Source organism: Schistocerca cancellata, chromosome 1 (assembly GCF_023864275.1).
Source record: "Schistocerca cancellata isolate TAMUIC-IGC-003103 chromosome 1, iqSchCanc2.1, whole genome shotgun sequence".
NCBI classification, from domain to species: Eukaryota; Metazoa; Arthropoda; class Insecta; order Orthoptera; family Acrididae; genus Schistocerca; species Schistocerca cancellata.
The window spans coordinates 659,956,355-659,974,032 of NC_064626.1; the positions used below are offsets into that span (position 1 = coordinate 659,956,355).

At 43.7% G+C, this 17,678-nt stretch overlaps 1 protein-coding gene across 2 annotated transcripts in view; it reads right to left on the reverse strand.

Moving 5' to 3' along the window:
- LOC126183636 (golgin subfamily A member 1) overlaps positions 1 to 17,678 on the reverse strand; it is a 143,254-nt gene that overhangs the window by 76,693 nt on the left and 48,883 nt on the right. For both annotated transcript variants that reach the window (XM_049925782.1, XM_049925774.1), the window contains exon 5: positions 9,336 to 9,584. In XM_049925782.1, coding sequence (XP_049781739.1) covers positions 9,336 to 9,584 — 249 coding nt within the window. The remainder of the gene's footprint in view (positions 1 to 9,335; positions 9,585 to 17,678) is intronic.

Genomic DNA, 17,678 nt, shown 5'->3' on the forward strand with positions numbered 1-17,678 from the left:
TGCACACTTTTAAGCAATCTCTTCAAAACTTCGAAGTAGAAAGCCTGATTAACTGTCTGATCAATCAGTACAAACTCTGAATGTATGACCGCTCTCACATTGAAAAAACTAATCAGCATTTTTTTAATGTTTGATCTCACCTGATAAGTTTTCTGGGGACAAGGAAAACTTGAAGTCTCCATTGGTTTGCTTATTGCTTTGATTCACAACCTTAAGCATAGCACCAAGTTTCATCACCTGTGTTAATTTTTGAAAAAAGAAAAAACAAAAAGTTTTGATCATTTTGGAACTCTTCTCTCAAAACAAAGCACACTCTAAGTGACCTTGTTTTTGTTCAGCAGTTAGCAGTAATGGCACAAATTTGGCAGCCATCCTTTTCATTCCCAACCCAAATGTTCTGGTACAATTGGCTGCCCTGAATCCCAGCCTCTCCCGACAGCTCCACAATTTTTTCAATGATTCATCATCGATCTTCGTTGATGATTGCATCGATGTTTTCAACATTTTCATGTGTTTGGGACATGTATGGATGACCAGAATGAGGCCTGTCATCAACTGGCATTTAACCATTTTTCCTTAGCAGCATCCTCATATACCGTTTTTAACATTCCAAGAGTTTCTGTTTCACTTTCTCTGAGCAGAAAGCAAAAAATCAGCCATTGCAAAAATGACAAACACACAAAACAGTTGTCACTATAAACTCTGCCGTTATTAATCCTGACCTTCCTCAGTGACAGCACTTGGCTTACAACTCCAGAATGTTCGCTCTATGCACTCCTTGTTAAAAACTGTGCTAACGTTCTCTTTAATTTCGCAACAAGTTTCTAATATGGTAGTTGAACCATTGCCGTTGTGGCTCCCAACAAAGCATAAATAATTAAGTTCCCTCTACACCAACACTTAGAAGCATACCTGGCTCTGGGTTGTAACAGCTTCAGTAATGCTTTCCTCTTGTAATAAGTTCTGATAGATGCAGTATGAAACTAATTGCTCTTTAGTGCCACATTCTCATGAAGATGAAGACTGGCTTTTGAGACAAGGTTTCATTGCTTTTCTTTTAATGTGAACAGCCTTTACATATTATGGGGCACAAGGTAGCAGTGCTACCTTAGCAACTTATGCATATGGTTAATTACCATTGTTGGGAAGGTTCATTTGATGTAATTTCTCTAAATTTTAAATAAAAGCTTTTCGTCTAAGTATTACATCACCTGGATGATAACACCCAAATGAATACTCAAGAACCAGAGTGACATTTCAGTGTTCATGCTGTATTTGTGATACATACAGCTACTGCTAGAACTGGTCATCAGATCTGGTTACCTGGGAAGTAAGTTTGACTTTCCAACTAGTGCATTCCCTCCAGTTATTTTCCATACTGCCACAGAAAATGATAAACAAGTTGGAAGTAAGGCCTGAGCAAATGAAGGAGAGGGTCATTAGATGCAGAGATTATTTTTTTTTTTTTTTTTTTCGTTTTCTTTGAATCATCAACCTTCTGGCTGGTTCAATGTGGCCTGTAATGAATTCCTCACCTCCACCAATGTCTTCATTTCAGAGTAGCACCTGCACCCTACATCCCCAATTATTTGTTGGATATATTCTAATCTCTGTCTTCGTCTACAGGTTTTACCATCTACTACTAATACAGCTATCAACTAATGCAAATAATGGGTATTTCTGATACCATTACAGGAAGCTATGAGAAAACCGGGGGAACACTCAATCCAAAACAGTGTATGAACTTTCACACTGTTCAGTGTGGAATATTTTACATGTCAAACTGAGCAGCATATTTTTTGAAAACACTATTGTGTTTGTAATACTAAATATACTATGTTTGGACAACCACAAACAGACTGGCTTGGTGGTTCAGAGGGCAAGTGACAAACATCAAACCCAAATGTCTGGTAACAAATCCCCTGCGATTTCTGGAATTATTTTCCTGGGATTTATCTCTTTTTTCATCTCTAGCAATAGTTTGTTCAAATGGGAAATGCCAACTAGCACCACACTATGGAGTCTACATTGAATTGCAAATCCTCCCTAACTGGCTGGGCAATTTAGTTGTATGGTTGGAAAAAGGCAAGAGTTTCCCACCTCTAACAGGATCACACCTGGTAAAGCACTGTGATGTTCAAAGAAATGTTCAGGATGGGGTAGCTTTACTTTTCTTAAAAAGTAATTCTTGTACCCTTCCACACATGAAGCTCGTTTTATACATAATCCACAATTACAATTTTGTATGTTTTATTCCCACGTATTCAAAAGATTGCAATATGTTTCAGGCAATTTTCTTGTCTCTGCATTTCTAATACCTCTGTATTACATACAAATTTGATAAGTTCTGAAGATTTTTACATCGAAAAGTATCACAAATTAATGACAAAAATAGGCAGTCTGCTCTTTCCACCTATCTGAATTTTCCACACTTGTCCCAGTGGAGCATGTAATGACTGAAATGGCATGAAATATCCACCTCTGGAAAATCTGCTCGGTGACCTTCTGTGTTTGAAACTATTTCTAGTCACTCTTAGATTGCTCGAATGAGAGAGTTTATATTTCAATGTACCCACACTGTACACTTGGCCAGTTGATTCCTTCTGAGCATAATGTCAAGTTGTAAAATAAAATACTGCACTCATCAATATTTTGTTCGTATATAGTATATGCTTTGGGGAAGGCTGTTGCAAAACAGCCAAAATGCATGTACCTTTAGTATTTCACATTACAAATGGCAGGCAGCAGGCTGGTGACCATGTGCTGATGTGCTACAGCACACTGTAAATATCACACTAAATGCCATTTCTCTTCTTGAAATGCATATTATGGGGTTTCTCTTCAAATGCGTGCTGGTACGCAAATAAAACAGATGAAACCATTTTTTGTAGTGCTGTCTCTGCAATAACTATAAGCGAGAGGGCATCCCTGACAGCTTGCACAACTGTTGCCAGCTTTCTGCTGTGAAGTGTCAATGGCTGCAGACATAAACTTTAGCCATCTATAGACCTTTGACAACACTTAGGCACTGCCCTAGAGACATATACAAAATTGCATTACATTACTGACTGAGGTAGGCTCATGAAGCTGACTCATCCCACTGCAACTGTCATGGACCAACTTATGCCAACAAAGCTACAGAAAACTGTTGGGTCCTGAGATTATAGTCAGCAACACTATGGTCAACTCAGAGAAGGGACAAAATTGTGTTTTCAACTGTGCATGCTCTGACGTGATGTCATCCCTGCCAGCACTAAGTACCTTTCAGCACCAAGTAAGTATTTTGCTTTGAAAGTGCGTGTAAATTATAGTGCAGGCAATATGTTGAATTCTGTAGATGATCCGCTAAAGAGGCACTTTTCCAGTAGATCATTGGAGGAGGAAGTGAGAATTAAAGAGTTAGTTAGTCCTACGAGAAATGTAAAAGTGCTAGGGCATGGGATAGGGCTCACTGATTTGGCTCAAACTATGTGAGTAGAAGCAGGTAGATGCTTCTTTCAAATTCCTAGAATATTTCACGTAAATGGATCATAGGGGAGTGTAAAACACTTTCTAAAGATTTATGAGTACAGTGTTAGTGATTACTGAGCAACACTTTATGAATATGTGCCATGGTCAATTGCACTAACTGGCAATTTGTTGGCTTGGGTTTGATTCTCGCTGCTATCATCTTCTTTTGTTTGTTTCTCATTTCATTTTATTCTTTAAAATGTTAACCTATTAATTATAAAATTTAAATAATTTAAACAGCTCAATTTGTATGAGTAAAATTAATCAATCTAGTTATGATTACTAACCTTGTAAGTTAAGAGGCCATAGGTAGTGGTAATAATAGCAAGTATATGAGGAAATTTAGTATGAAAGTCTACGAAGAGAGTCTGATCCTGAATATGATGTTCACAATGCATCTCTTTGCTTTCCACAATTGTTATTCGGGAACAGCAATGCATGGGGTACAGGGGAAGCGAAAGATCTCGGACGTATTAATGAAAACCAAAAAAACATAGCAGAAATCACAAGTATATAAACAACATACTTGCATTAGGTGAAGCTAGTCACCCTATCACAATGACATAGTGAAACACAATCTGTTTATTTTTGTAATATTGTAGGACATTAGTAAAATTTTGCAAAGCCCCCAATGATTTAGGATGCCTGGAGTTTATTGAAAGCATTAACAGCTGCATATCACTGTGGGGCGAGCAAAACTGTCCTAAAAGAGTATTAATAAAATACGTACGTCCAGATAATTTGAGTGTATAACATTTTATGAAGAAATGAGGGGATGGGAGGAGCAGCACAAAAGTGGAAGTTGAGTGGCAGCAGAAAAAAGAAGAGAGGGGACAGGCGGACATGAGAGGAGAGGAGGAACAAGAGAAATTAAAGGGAGCAAAAGGAAGTGAGGGAAGGGAAATAATAATAGAGCTGAGACAACAGCAGGGCAGAGGAGCAGCGGGTTGGATCGGGCCCCAAGGGTCAGAGGTCGAGCGGGACGGAGTGGGCCCGAGGGTCAGCGGTCGAGCGGGACGGAGTGGGCCCGAGGGTCAGCGGTCGAGCGGGACGGAGTGGGCCCGAGGGTCAGCGGTCGAGCGGGACGGAGTGGGCCCGAGGGTCAGCGGTCGAGCGGGACGGAGTGGGCCCGAGGGTCAGCGGTCGAGCGGGACGGAGTGGGCCCCAGGGTCAGCGGTCGAGCGGGACGGAGTGGGCCCCAGAGTCAGCGGTCGAGCGGGACGGAGTGGGCCCCAGGGTCAGCGGTCGAGCGGGACGGAGTGGGCCCCAGGGTCAGCGGACGAGCGGGACGGAGTGGGCCCGAGGGGATGAGAGGGAGGGGTGTGACAGGTGGGAGGGGGGACTGTGATGGGAAGAGGGGAGGATGGATGGGGAGGGGGGGCGTGAGGGACGGATAGACGGACACGAAGTGAGGGGGGGGGGCGGGTGGGACGGAGGGACATGAGGTGAGGGGGGGAGGATGGAGGGAAACGAGGTGAGGGGGTGGGTGGGCGGGACGGAGGGACACAAAGTGAAGGGGGGCGGGACGGAGGGACACAAAGTGAGGGGGGGCGGGCACGGGCAGGACGGAGGGGAGGGGAGGAAAAAGAGGAATAGCGGGGAGGGGAGGAAAAAGAGGAATAGCGGGGAGGGGAGGAAAAAGAGGAATAGCGGGGAGGGGAGGAAAAAGAGGAATAGCGGGGAGGGGAGGCAAAAGAGGAATAGCGGGGAGGGGAGGAAAAAGAGGAATAGCGGGGAGGGGAGGAAAAAGAGGAATAGCGGGGAGGGGAGAAAAAATAGGAATAGCGGGGAGGGGAGAAAAAATAGGAATAGCGGGGAGGGGAGAAAAAAGAGGAATAGCGGGGAGGGGAGGAAGAAGAGTAATAGAGGGGAGGAGTGAAGCAACATGAACTGAAGTAAGAGGAGTAGGAAGGGAAAGTAAGGGGAGAGCACGAGGATGGAGAAGTGTGGGGGGAGCAGTAGGGTGGAGAAGCGAAGGGGGAGCAGTAGGGTGGAGAAGCGAAGGGGGAGCAGTAGGGTGGAGAAGCGAACGGGGAGCAGTAGGGTGGAGAAGCGAAGGGGGAGCAGTAGGGTGGAGAAGCGAAGGGGGAGCAGTAGGGTGGAGAAGCGAAGGGGGAGCAGTAGGGTGGAGAAGCGAAGGGGGAGCAGTAGGGTGGAGAAGCGAAGGGGGAGCAGTAGGGTGGAGAAGCGAACGGGGAGCAGTAGGGTGGAGAAGCGAACGGGGAGCAGTAGGGTGGAGAAGCGAACGGGGAGCAGTAGGGTGGAGAAGCGAACGGGGAGCAGTAGGGTGGAGAAGCGAAGGGGGAGCAGTAGGGTGGAGAAGCGAAGGGGGAGCAGTAGGGTGGAGAAGCGAAGGGGGAGCAGTAGGGTGGAGAAGCGAACGGGGAGCAGTAGGGTGGAGAAGCGAACGGGGAGCAGTAGGGTGGAGAAGCGAACGGGGAGCAGTAGGGTGGAGAAGCGAAGGGGGAGCAGTAGGGTGGAGAAGCGAAGGGGGAGCAGTAGGGTGGAGAAGCGAAGGGGGAGCAGTAGGGTGGAGAAGCGAAGGGGGAGCAGTAGGGTGGAGAAGCGAAGGGGGAGCAGTAGGGTGGAGAAGCGAAGGGGGAGCAGTAGGGTGGAGAAGCGAACGGGGAGCAGTAGGGTGGAGAAGCGAAGGGGGAGCAGTAGGGTGGAGAAGCGAAGGGGGAGCAGTAGGGTGGAGAAGCGAAGGGGGAGCAGTAGGGTGGAGAAGCGAACGGGGAGCAGTAGGGTGGAGAAGCGAAGGGGGAGCAGTAGGGTGGAGAAGCGAAGGGGGAGCAGTAGGGTGGAGAAGCGAAGGGGGAGCAGTAGGGTGGAGAAGCGAAGGGGGAGCAGTAGGGTGGAGAAGCGAAGGGGGAGCAGTAGGGTGGAGAAGCGAAGGGGGAGCAGTAGGGTGGAGAAGCGAAGGGGGAGCAGTAGGGTGGAGAAGCGAAGGGGGAGCAGTAGGGTGGAGAAGCGAAGGGGGAGCAGTAGGGTGGAGAAGCGAACGGGGAGCAGTAGGGTGGAGAAGCGAACGGGGAGCAGTAGGGTGGAGAAGCGAACGGGGAGCAGTAGGGTGGAGAAGCGAACGGGGAGCAGTAGGGTGGAGAAGCAAAGGGGGAGCAGTAGGGTGGAGAAGCAAAGGGGGAGCAGTAGGGTGGAGAAGCAAAGGGGGAGCAGTAGGGTGGAGAAGCAAAGGGGGAGCAGTAGGGTGGAGAAGCAAAGGGGGAGCAGTAGGGTGGAGAAGCAAAGGGGGAGCAGTAGGGTGGAGAAGCAAAGGGGGAGCAGTAGGGTGGAGAAGCAAAGGGGGAGCAGTAGGGTGGAGAAGCAAAGAGGGAGCAGAAGGGTGGAGAAGCAAAGGGGGGGGGGGGGGAGGCAGGAGCAAGAGGAAGTGAGGGGAGAGCAGGAGGAAGTGATTGGAGAGCAGGGCCAAGGGTAAGTGGAGAACAGGGGCAAAGGGAATGAGGGGCACAGCAGGAGCAAGGGGAAGTGAGAGGAGGACAGAAGCAAGGGGAAGTGAGAGGAGGACAGAAGGAAGGTGAAGTGAGAGGAGGGGAGGAGCTGGGGAAGTAAATGAGGGGAGAAGGAGGAAGAAGTAAGGTGATGTGAGAAGCAGGAAGTAGTAAGGTGAGGGCTGGAGTAAGAGGAAGTGAGGGGAGGGGATGTGAGGGGGGAGAGGCAGGGAGGGGAGGAAGAGTGGGGAGGGGAAAGCAGGTAGTGGCAAAGAGAAGAGTGGAAATAGGTAAAAGTGAGGTCAAGGGGGTAAGGAATGTGAGTGGCAAAGCCAAGGGGGGCAGAAGGAGAGTGTACAGCCAAGGGGGGGGGGGGGGGAGATGAGTGGTGAGACCGAGAGGGATGGGAGGAAAGTGAGTTAGGAGGCCAAGGGGGGAAAGAAGATTAGTTGCAAGGCCAAGGGGTGCGAGGAAGATGAGTGGCGCAGACAGGCAGGGCTAGGAAGGTGAGGGTGTAGGTCACGGGGGAAGCAGGAGGTGTAGCAAGGCCTGGGGAGGGGGGAAAGGTAAATGTTGATGTTGAGGAGGGAGGAAGTCGAGTGGCAAAGTCGAGGGGTGAGGAATGTGAGTTGTGTAGCCAATGGGAGAGAAATGTGTGTGATGAGGCTGAGGGGGAAGGAATGTGATTAGAGAGGCCAAGGGAAGAAGGATGGGATGAGGGAAGAAGTGAGGAAAACCTGAGGAGAAGGGAAGAGAAAGGGAGCAGTATGAGGAGGAAAGTAGGTGGAGGAGCAGCAGATGAGGATGTGATTGATAGGTGAGGGAAAAAGTGGTGCTGGAAAAGAATGCTTTCATTGTATGGATGAGAATGAGATACAAGAGAAATATTTAGGACGATGAGAGGAGGTTAGTATTATCCTCAGAATCCTTGTCATCTGACATCCATTGCTGGATGAATGTCTGCTCTAAATTTCTTGATGTCTTACAGTTATTAGCTAAAAGCATGTATGTTATTTTTGCATGTTGTCTAAGATCATCACATGGTCTATTTATTACGACCAGCAAATAATTTCCTTGATGTGTCTATTAATCTGCATGCTCTACAACATGACTAAAGGTGCCTGAGTGCCTGTTATATGGGCTGTCTGGATCCTCCAACATGACACTAGTTTTCCTGAACTCCGGGGATAGTAACCGTCTCTTATGTATCCTCATATCCTGCCCCCCTCTAGGACGTAACCTCCAGGATCATCATCTTCCCATCATTTACAATTCTTTACTAAATAATTTACACCATTATTTTCTACTTTCATACCATCATCTCATTTGATTTTCCTCCATTTTGTTTCCAGCTTTCTTCATTCAATTCGCATTTCTCTTCCTCTTACTCCTCCTTTACTTCTCTCTCTATATTACCATCTCTTTACTGAAGCTGTAATAATTCATTCCATTGTACTACCTTCAACCGCCTACTCTCTCTGGTACGTTATGTATCATCTTTGTCTCCCTTTTCCTCACTAACAGGTGGGTCACATTAAACATGGAATGTGAGCAACAAGTCCCTTCTTTCAACATTCCCCAACCTCCACTCTTTCCCCATGAAGAAGGAATTTAGATTTCTGGAAGCCACAAAAGTTCTCTACTTTTATATGTGTATCAATAGAACCTAGAATTTCTCCTCCTGTAATTGCGAGTCCCTCTGTCGCCTCGCAATGTTCAAAAGACTAGTCTGATGGAGGAAGATATACTGTAGGTCACTTACAACACTAGTAATGAAACTGTTGTTCATTTGCAAACTTCTTAAAGAATATATAGATCTGACACAATCATCGCTGAGAAGAGCATGAGTTCTCTATAATTTCAGTGTTTGGTTCTGTCTGTGTGACTAAGCAACTAGTAAAATACCTTATTCTCTACACCCAGTAATTTCATTCACTTTCTAATTATTATTTCTGACATTTTTCCACAAATTTATTTTGATTCCTGAACTGTAAAAGACTGACACACCAGCTGTTTCTTTTTCTGCATTGTTATTAATGAGATTTTGTGCACTTTTTATTTGGGATTTGACACTGAAAAATTTAATAATTGTTCATTATTCTTCTTAATTTGGCATAAAAAATTGTTATTTACCAAAATTCTGGCACACTGTCAGTCAACTTAACATCTGAATTGTCATAATAATGTATTCCAGAGAAACTATATAATCTGTATTGTCTGATGTTTGAATTTATAAAAATACTTATAATTTGACTGATGGTACTACTCTCCTGTTTTTCCCATCCACTTTTTTCTTTGCAACAACTTGTCTTAAAACATATGTATAAAACTGCATGGTAGACACACACACACACACACACACACACACACACAGTTTACCTTTATGTCAGTCAGTTGTAAATGAGCCTCTTCCAGGCGGGCATCTTGTGCAGCACGTTCTGCAAGTAGTCTTCGTACTCTGCCATCAGGGTCATCAGCAGCATCAGGTTCACTTATAGGAGTGGCACGTGCCTCTAGTAAGGAAATACGTTCTGTAAGGTGCCTTGTCTCTTCTTCTGCACGCGCCAAATCACTTTTCAGTCGTGATCGTTCGAGGTCAGAGGAATGCCGTATAGACTCGAGCTCATCCTGTCACAAAAATTCCATTACCATACCTAATATAAATAATATTACATACATATTAATTACTAACACTTACCTCACAAAAGTCTGGCACATTTAACAAAACCAACACAACAAATTAATGTTCTCATCCCATGCAACACAAACATCTGTAGTTGCTGTATCAACATTTTTATACAGGCAACATTATAGAACCAAACCAAATGCCACAGACGAAAAGAATGAAACTGCAATTACTTGCACTTTAAGAAGTGTAGTCATGCTTAACAATCACTGGTGCACAAAGACCATTTTTTATGCATTGTAGGCCAAAAAGATTGATGCTTCTCCCATCTATACAAACCATTTTAGGGAAATTACTATATGGTTGCATTAGATGCAATAATGAAACAGAAAATTGTATTAAAATGTTGCAGAGATCCTCAAACAAACCGCATTTACTCAAAGCAAGCAACGTAAACAATGCTATTCTCTGTTACTAGCAATGAAATGGGGTTACACGGAGGCTCAAATATCAAAATTATTATTGTGAGACTGAAAACAAAGTTTGAAAGAAAATACTGTCACTTTGGAAGCAAAGGTTCAACAAGTTACCCATAAATGCACAGGTTTTGATGGACGTACTATGAAATGATTTAGCATATAAGACAGTACTGAAAGACAATAAATAAACCTTTAGGAAAAGATAAATGAAAGTAAATCAGCAAAACAGATCAAGAAAATAACACACACTATTGCTAGAAGTGTATTCAACATAATAATTAACTTTCACAGCTACTGTTTCAAAAATTTGGCTGGTGTCTCTCCCATCTTTCCCTCACCATTATCCATTCCTTTTTCAAAGCATTCTGAGTGATGGATCTTAACTTCACTTCTTTCTATAGTTCTCTCAATTTTTAGACTGCTCTCAGTTTACTACGTATGTTGGTGGCTCGGTGGGAGTTAAGGGACTAGACAGTGAGAAAATCAGTCCCTCAGTCAAGAAGCTGTTCGTTTAGAGTTTGTGAAGTCTGCCAGAAATTTGACTGGTTTATGAAAGCATGTAGGAGTGATAAAACAGACACACTGAAAGCAATATTGATGCCAGAGTTTAGAAATAATTTAAAGAGAAGTAAAAGTATATGGGCCAGACCGGCACATACGTCAGAGAGAAACCTACTCCACAACTGATGCCCTGTCAAACCACCAAGGACGGAGACAGATACAGAGGAAAGAATGTCATCTAGCTGGGACTGGGAGATGTGTAATAGAGAAAAAGAAGTCTAAAAACATAATGGTCATCAACCGGACAGTCAATAATAAAACTAGCTGAACAATGTAGGATTCCTTGGAGGAGGAATGGAGGATAAGTGCCATGCACCAGCAGTATCCTCTGTACTGCAGACTTTATTAGAGAGGGCAGTAGCCCATCAGATGTCCCATCTCACTGAAAGGAGAGCATCTTATTTGCACCCACAAATGATTGTCAAAGCAAACGTTGGGTGAGTAATTACTTAACTGACCTCTTGGCCAATTCATTCCCTGGGATACCTACACGAATTGGGACCCACAGAAAGACAAATTAGCAGGCAGTACAACTGAGGTAATAGAGAAAGTCACAAGTAGCAGCTGTCACAGTGTGACAACAGTAAAATTGATGAATGGCCTGGAGACTGCTTATAGAGTCAAGACAAACCGAAATGTTGCTACACATTGCCAGAAATAAATGTTGTTCCTCACCAGTGGGAGATGTAAAAGCATATCTCACCTTATCCATACTTTTAGAACCACCAGTGTAAATACGATAGGACCATGATACTCACAAAGAGGAGAAAAGAACAGATGCCGAAAGGTCATGGAGGTGACAAACTTAAGGGCCTTTTAAATAGATCAGTCATAATTCATGATCTGGGGACTAACCAAAGAGGAAAGAGGGAGAGGGATGTTGGATAACATGGGAAGCACACTGTAACCAGCTTAGGTGGAGATCCGACAGGACCTCAAGGTGCATTCCAACCCTCGATTTCTCCCGAGAGCCAGTGTTAGGGGGTTAATAGTTCTTGTATGAGGAAAGAATTTGATACGTTGGATGATTAGAAAATTGTCAGATGGTGACTGCATAAGTGAGCAACAATTGGTACTATCTGTAATGAAGAAGAGACTGTCTTGGGGCTAGTACGGAAGATGTGAGTGGTCAAGTCTTAAATCACGATGGTGGACTGAGTCCAACAATTTGAAGGTGCCACTAAGCCATAAACCTGGCAACTATAGTCCAAATGGGAGAAGACCAGGACACAGTAAACACGGAGGAGAGTTGTGTGATCTTGTTGGATTGCTGTTTTGAACCAAATCAGATGTTTGGCTGTGGACTGTCCTTTCCAGAAACCATATGGATAGAGGGACAAAAGAGAACCCTGCAAAATTGATGGGTTATCATCCTATCAAGCAGTTTGCAGAGTATTTTGGTTAGGCTAATCAGTTGTAGGTTGTTGATGGATGTAGTGTTTTTGCCTGTTTAAGGATAAGGACAATGATACAAATCTGCAACTGCAATTCTAGCCATATACAGTTGAAAACCCTGAGTAGACAGTCTTTGAATAACATTCAGATGTTGGAATGTCTGATTACGAACCAAGTCGTAGCCTGGGGTCATATTGTGTGACGAATCAAGAGGCTGATGCAATTTCCAGTGTTTGGTTCATTACATAACTTTGAAAAAGACTTTATCCCACAAGGCTGTGTTTTAAAATATTTTATTTGCACTAATAGTTTCGGGCACTGTCCACTCAAGTGCATTTATATTAGCAGACGTGGATATAGTGTCGTCAGTTCATTAGAAAATCGATTAAGTACATATTTGTGTGCAGCACGGCTGTCAACAGTCATCTTCTTTTGATATTTACCACAAATAAATTTAATAGAGCCGATGACTTAACATTTCAATCTTGGTGTGCTGTAATGTCAGCACTTGTCCCACTGCCAGGTGTGGCAAAACATTGACCATTTTCTTCTGGGTAGGCTCCAAAGCCTAAATAAATTTGAAAAAGGACTTTATCCCACTAGGTTGGTTTAGAATACTTTATTTGCACCACTACTTTTGGACAATGACACATGGCAGGTGGTGTAGGAGAGGGAGAGGTATCAACTTTGTGTGTTCAGAAGGTAGCTGTGTATTAAGAGGCTGCTGACACTGTCAGAGAGGACCACAAGGTATTCTGCAAGAATTAACTCACTGTACAAATACCACCATGAAGGAAAAGACCCAGAACAGTTTTTGTTCTTTTGTCGCACAGGAGGCTATAAAGTTTGTCCTACTCATTGTATGAAGAGGCATACATTCCCAAGGAGGAGACATAGTACTCCCAATATCCCTTCTTCCTATGATTAATTAGATAGCACGCCCTAGTGTGAATCCACTTAAAAGTGAGGAGGATGAGCTGCAAAGAAGTTGCTCAAGGTGCTGCGTTGGACTATGTTGAACACTTGTTTCAATGTCTTTGGTCCATTGTGGCAACAGTTGACAGTGGAGGTGGCCTGTACAAGTGGGAACAGCAGTTCCAGTGCTGATCATTGCGTCAGAGACATCTCCCATATCCCTGTCGAGGCAATCTGACAAGATGGGGTTAAGCTGACAGCAAATATATACCACAAAGTCCAAAAATTTTCAAGACTGGATTAATAAATAACAGAGAAAAGTTCAAATGATGATGTAATGCTTCAGTTGTTCTACATAGTCCTCCCATTCACCCCCCACTTGGATATTATGTACAGAATGTTCATGCAATCATGTGAAACTGTCAAAAATGTCCTCCTCTGGGATGTCGTTCAACTCGCATATCACAGTGTATTAAATGTCAGTACCCTGTCAAAGTACTGACTCTTCATGTGAATTTATGCACTTGGTTGTTTTGTTGATAACACTAAGTATCACTACCAATAACGAATTTTTGCAAAAAAGTGTTGTTCAAATTTTGCATTTCAATCAATCGACAACACATGTTGTCTTCTCTGTTCAGGAGTTAAGATGTATGGTACGAACTCACCGCACAATTTTCTTTCACAACATTCTAGAGAATGTCTTCCACATCTGATTTGGATGTGTTGCTCCGTTGTGATGTTTGGTTTGTGGGGTGCTCCACTGCGCAGTCATCAGCACCCGTACAAAGTCCCAATTTCTACACAGCCCATTTTCTTTTTTCACAATCCAATCGAGTCACTCTCACAAATGGCGATGAAATGATGAGGACATCACAAACACCCAGTCCCACTCTGTTGTCATTTGTGTCAACATGTTGTTGTTGTGGTCTTCAGTCCTGAGACTGGTTTGATGCAGCTCTCCATGCTACTCTATCCTGTACAAGCTTCTTCATCTCGCAGTACCTACTGCAACCTACATCCTTCTGAATCTGCTTAGTGTATTCATCTCTTGGTCTCCCCCTACGATTTTTACCCTCCACGATGCCCTCCAATACTAAATTGGTGATCCCTTGATGCCTCAGAACATGCCCTACCAACCGATCCCTTCTTCTGGTCAAGTTGTGCCACAAACTTCTCTTCTCCCCAATCCTATTCAATACTTCCTCATTAGTTATGTGATCTACCCATCTATCTTCAGCATTCTTCTGTAGCACCACATTTCGAAAGCTTCTATTCTCTTCTTGTCCAAACTATTTACCGTCCATGTTTCACTTCGATACATGGCTACACTCCATACAAATACTTCCAGAAATGACTTCCTGACACTTAAATCTATACTTGATGTTAACAAATTTCTCTTCTTCAGAAACGCTTTCCTTGCCATTGCCAGTCTACATTTTATATCCTCTCTACTTCGACCATCGTCAGTTATTTTGCTCCCCAAATAGCAAAACTCCTTTACTACTTTAAGTGTCTCATTTCCTAATCTAATACCCTCAACACCACCCGACTTAATTCGACTACATTCCATTATCCTCGTTTTGCTTTTTTTGATGTTCATCTTATCCTTTCAAGACACTGTCCATTCCGTTCAACTGCTCTTCCAAGCCCTTTGCTGTCTCTGACAGAATTACAATGTCATCGGCGAACCTCAAAGTTTTTATTTCTTCTCCATGGATTTTAATACCTACTCCGAATTTTTCTTTTGTTTCCTTTACTGCTTGCTCAATATACAGATTGAATAACATCGGGGAGAGGCTACAACCCTGTCTTACTCCTTTCCCAACCGCTGCTTCCCTTTCATGTCCCTCGACTCTTATAACTGCCATCTGGTTTCTGTACAAATTGTAAATAGCCTTTCGCTCCTTGTATTTTACCCCTGCCACCTTTAGAATTTGAAAAAGAGTATTCCAGTCAACATTGCCAAAGATTTCTCTAAGTCTACAAATGCTAGAAACGTGGGTTTGCCTTTCCTTACTCTTTATTCTAAGATAAGTCGTAAGGTCAGTATTGCCTCACGTGTTCCAGTATTTCTACGGAATCCAAACTGATCTTCCCCGAGGCCGGCTTCTACTAGTTTTTCCATTCGTCTGTAAAGAATTCGTGTTAGTATTTTGCAGCTGTGGCTTATTAAACTGATTGTTCGGTAATATTCACATCTGTCAACACCTGCTTTCTTTGGGATTGGAATTACTATATTCTTCTTGAAGGCTGAGGATATTTCGCCTGTCTCATACATCTTGCTCATCAGATGGTAGAGTTTTGTCAGGACTGGCTCTCCCAAGGCCGTCAGTAGTTCCAATGGAATGTTGTCTACTCCGGGGGCCTTGTTTCGACTCAGGTCTTTCAGTGCTCTGTCAAACTCTTCACGCAGTATCGTATCTCCCATTTCATCTTCATCTACATCCTCTTCCATTTCCATAATATTGTCCTCAAGTACATCGCCCTTGTATAGACCCTCTATATACTCCTTCCACCTTTCTGCTTTCCCTTCTTTGCTAAGAACTGGGTTGCCATCTGAGCTCTTGCTGTTCATACAAGTGGTTCTCTTATCTCCAAAGGCCTCTTTAATTTTCCTGTAGGCAGTATCTATCTTACCCATAGTGAGATAAGCCTCTACATCCTTACATTTGTCCTCTAGCCATCCCTGCTTAGCCATTTTGCACTTCCTGTCGATCTCATTTTTGAGACGTTTGTATTCCTTTTTGCCTGCTTCATTTTTATATTTTCTCCTTTCATCAATTAAATTCAATATTTCTTCTGTTACCCAATGATTTCTACTAGCCCTCGTCTTTTTACCTATTTGATCCTCTGCTGCCTTCACTACTTCATCCCTCAAAGCTACCCATTCCTCTTTTACTGTATTTCTTTCCCCCATTCCTGTCAATTGTTCCCTTATGCTCTCCCTGAAGCTCTGTACAACCTCTGGTTCTTTCAGTTTATCCAGGTCCCATCTCCTTAAATTCCCACCTTTTTGCAGTTTCTTCAGTTTTAATCTACAGGTCATAACCAATAGATTGTGGTCAGAGTCCATATCTGCCCCTGGAAATGTCTTACAATTTAAAACCTGGTTCCTAAATCTCTGTCTTACCATTATATAATCTATCTGATACCTTTTAGTATCTCCAGGGTTCTTCCATGTATACAACCTTCTATCATGATTCTTAAACCAAGTGTTATCTATGATTAAGTTGTGCTCTGTGCAAAATTCTACCAGGCGGCTTCCTCTTTCATTTCTTCCCCCCAATCCATATTCACCTACTACGTTTCCTTCTCTCCCTTTTCCTACACTCGAATTCCAGTCACCCATGATCATTAAATTTTCGTCTCCCTTCACTATCTGAATAATTTCTTTTATTTCATCATACATTTCTTCAATTTCTTCGTCATCTGCAGAGCTAGTTGGCATATAAACTTGTACTACTGTAGTAGGTGTGGGCTTCGTATCTATCTTGGCCACAATAATGCGTTCACTATGCTGTTTGTAGTAGCTTACCCGCGTTCCTATTTTCCTATTCATTATTAAACCTATTCCTGCATTACCCCTATTTGACTTTGTGTTTATAACCCTGTAGTCACCAGACCAGTAGTCTTGTTCCTCCTGCCACCGAACTTCACTAATTCCCACTATATCTAACTTTAACCTATCCATTTCCCTTTTTAAATTTTCTAACCTACCTCCCCGATTAAGGGATCTGACATTCCACGCTCCGATCCGTAGAATGCCAGTTTTCTTTCTCCTGATAACAACATCCTCTTGAGTAGTCCCTGCCCGGAGATCTGAATGGGGGACTATTTTACTTCCGGAATATTTTACCCAAGAGGACGCCATCATCATTTAATCATACAGTAAAGCTGCATGCTCTCGGGAAAAATTACGGCCGTAGTTTCCCCTTGCTTTCAGCCGTTCGCAGTACCAGCACAGCAAGGCCGTTTTGGTTATTGTTACAAGGCCAGATCAGTCAATCATCCAGACTGTTGCCCTTGCAACTACTGAAAAGGCTGCTGCCCCTCTTCAGGAACCACACGTTTGTCTGGCCTCTCAACAGATACCCCTCCGTTGTGGTTGTACCTACGGTACAGCTATCTGTATCGCTGAGGCACGCAAGCCTCCCCACCAACGGCAAGGTCCATAGTTCATGGGGGAGAGGGGAGGGGGGTCAACATAGTTGTCACAAATTGCAATGAAGCAACACAATTACAGCTGCAAATCCACTACTTAACACTATCTGCTCACAACTGACTGGTCCAATGCACATGATGTTTACAGTTGGTAGTCCAAGCTGCCACCATAGTTACTGACATCACTTGTACAGACCAGGGATAAAAGCAGTCTCTCAAATTTTTGGATGGACAGGGTACAACTGTCAGATGGTTCTTTGAAGAGCCCACTGCGGTTATTGGCCCATCAGGTTGGATAAGGAAGTGACAGGATCACTGGAAAGTTATCACTTTCACAAAGACCATTGTGTAGCGAACACTGTAGTGAAGATATGCGATTGGGTGAAAAGGTAAGTTTCATAGCTGAAGAGATGCAATGGATGCCAGTGAAGTGGGCAGAAGTACTTTCATTAAGGTGGACAGATCAAGACTAGAAAGAAACTGGCCAATCAGAAGGCCCCTACCAGACAAAGTAGTACTTCCCTCAATGGAGTGGTGTGCATTGAAATTTCCAAGTAGGAGAAAAGGACAGACAGGGGTAGG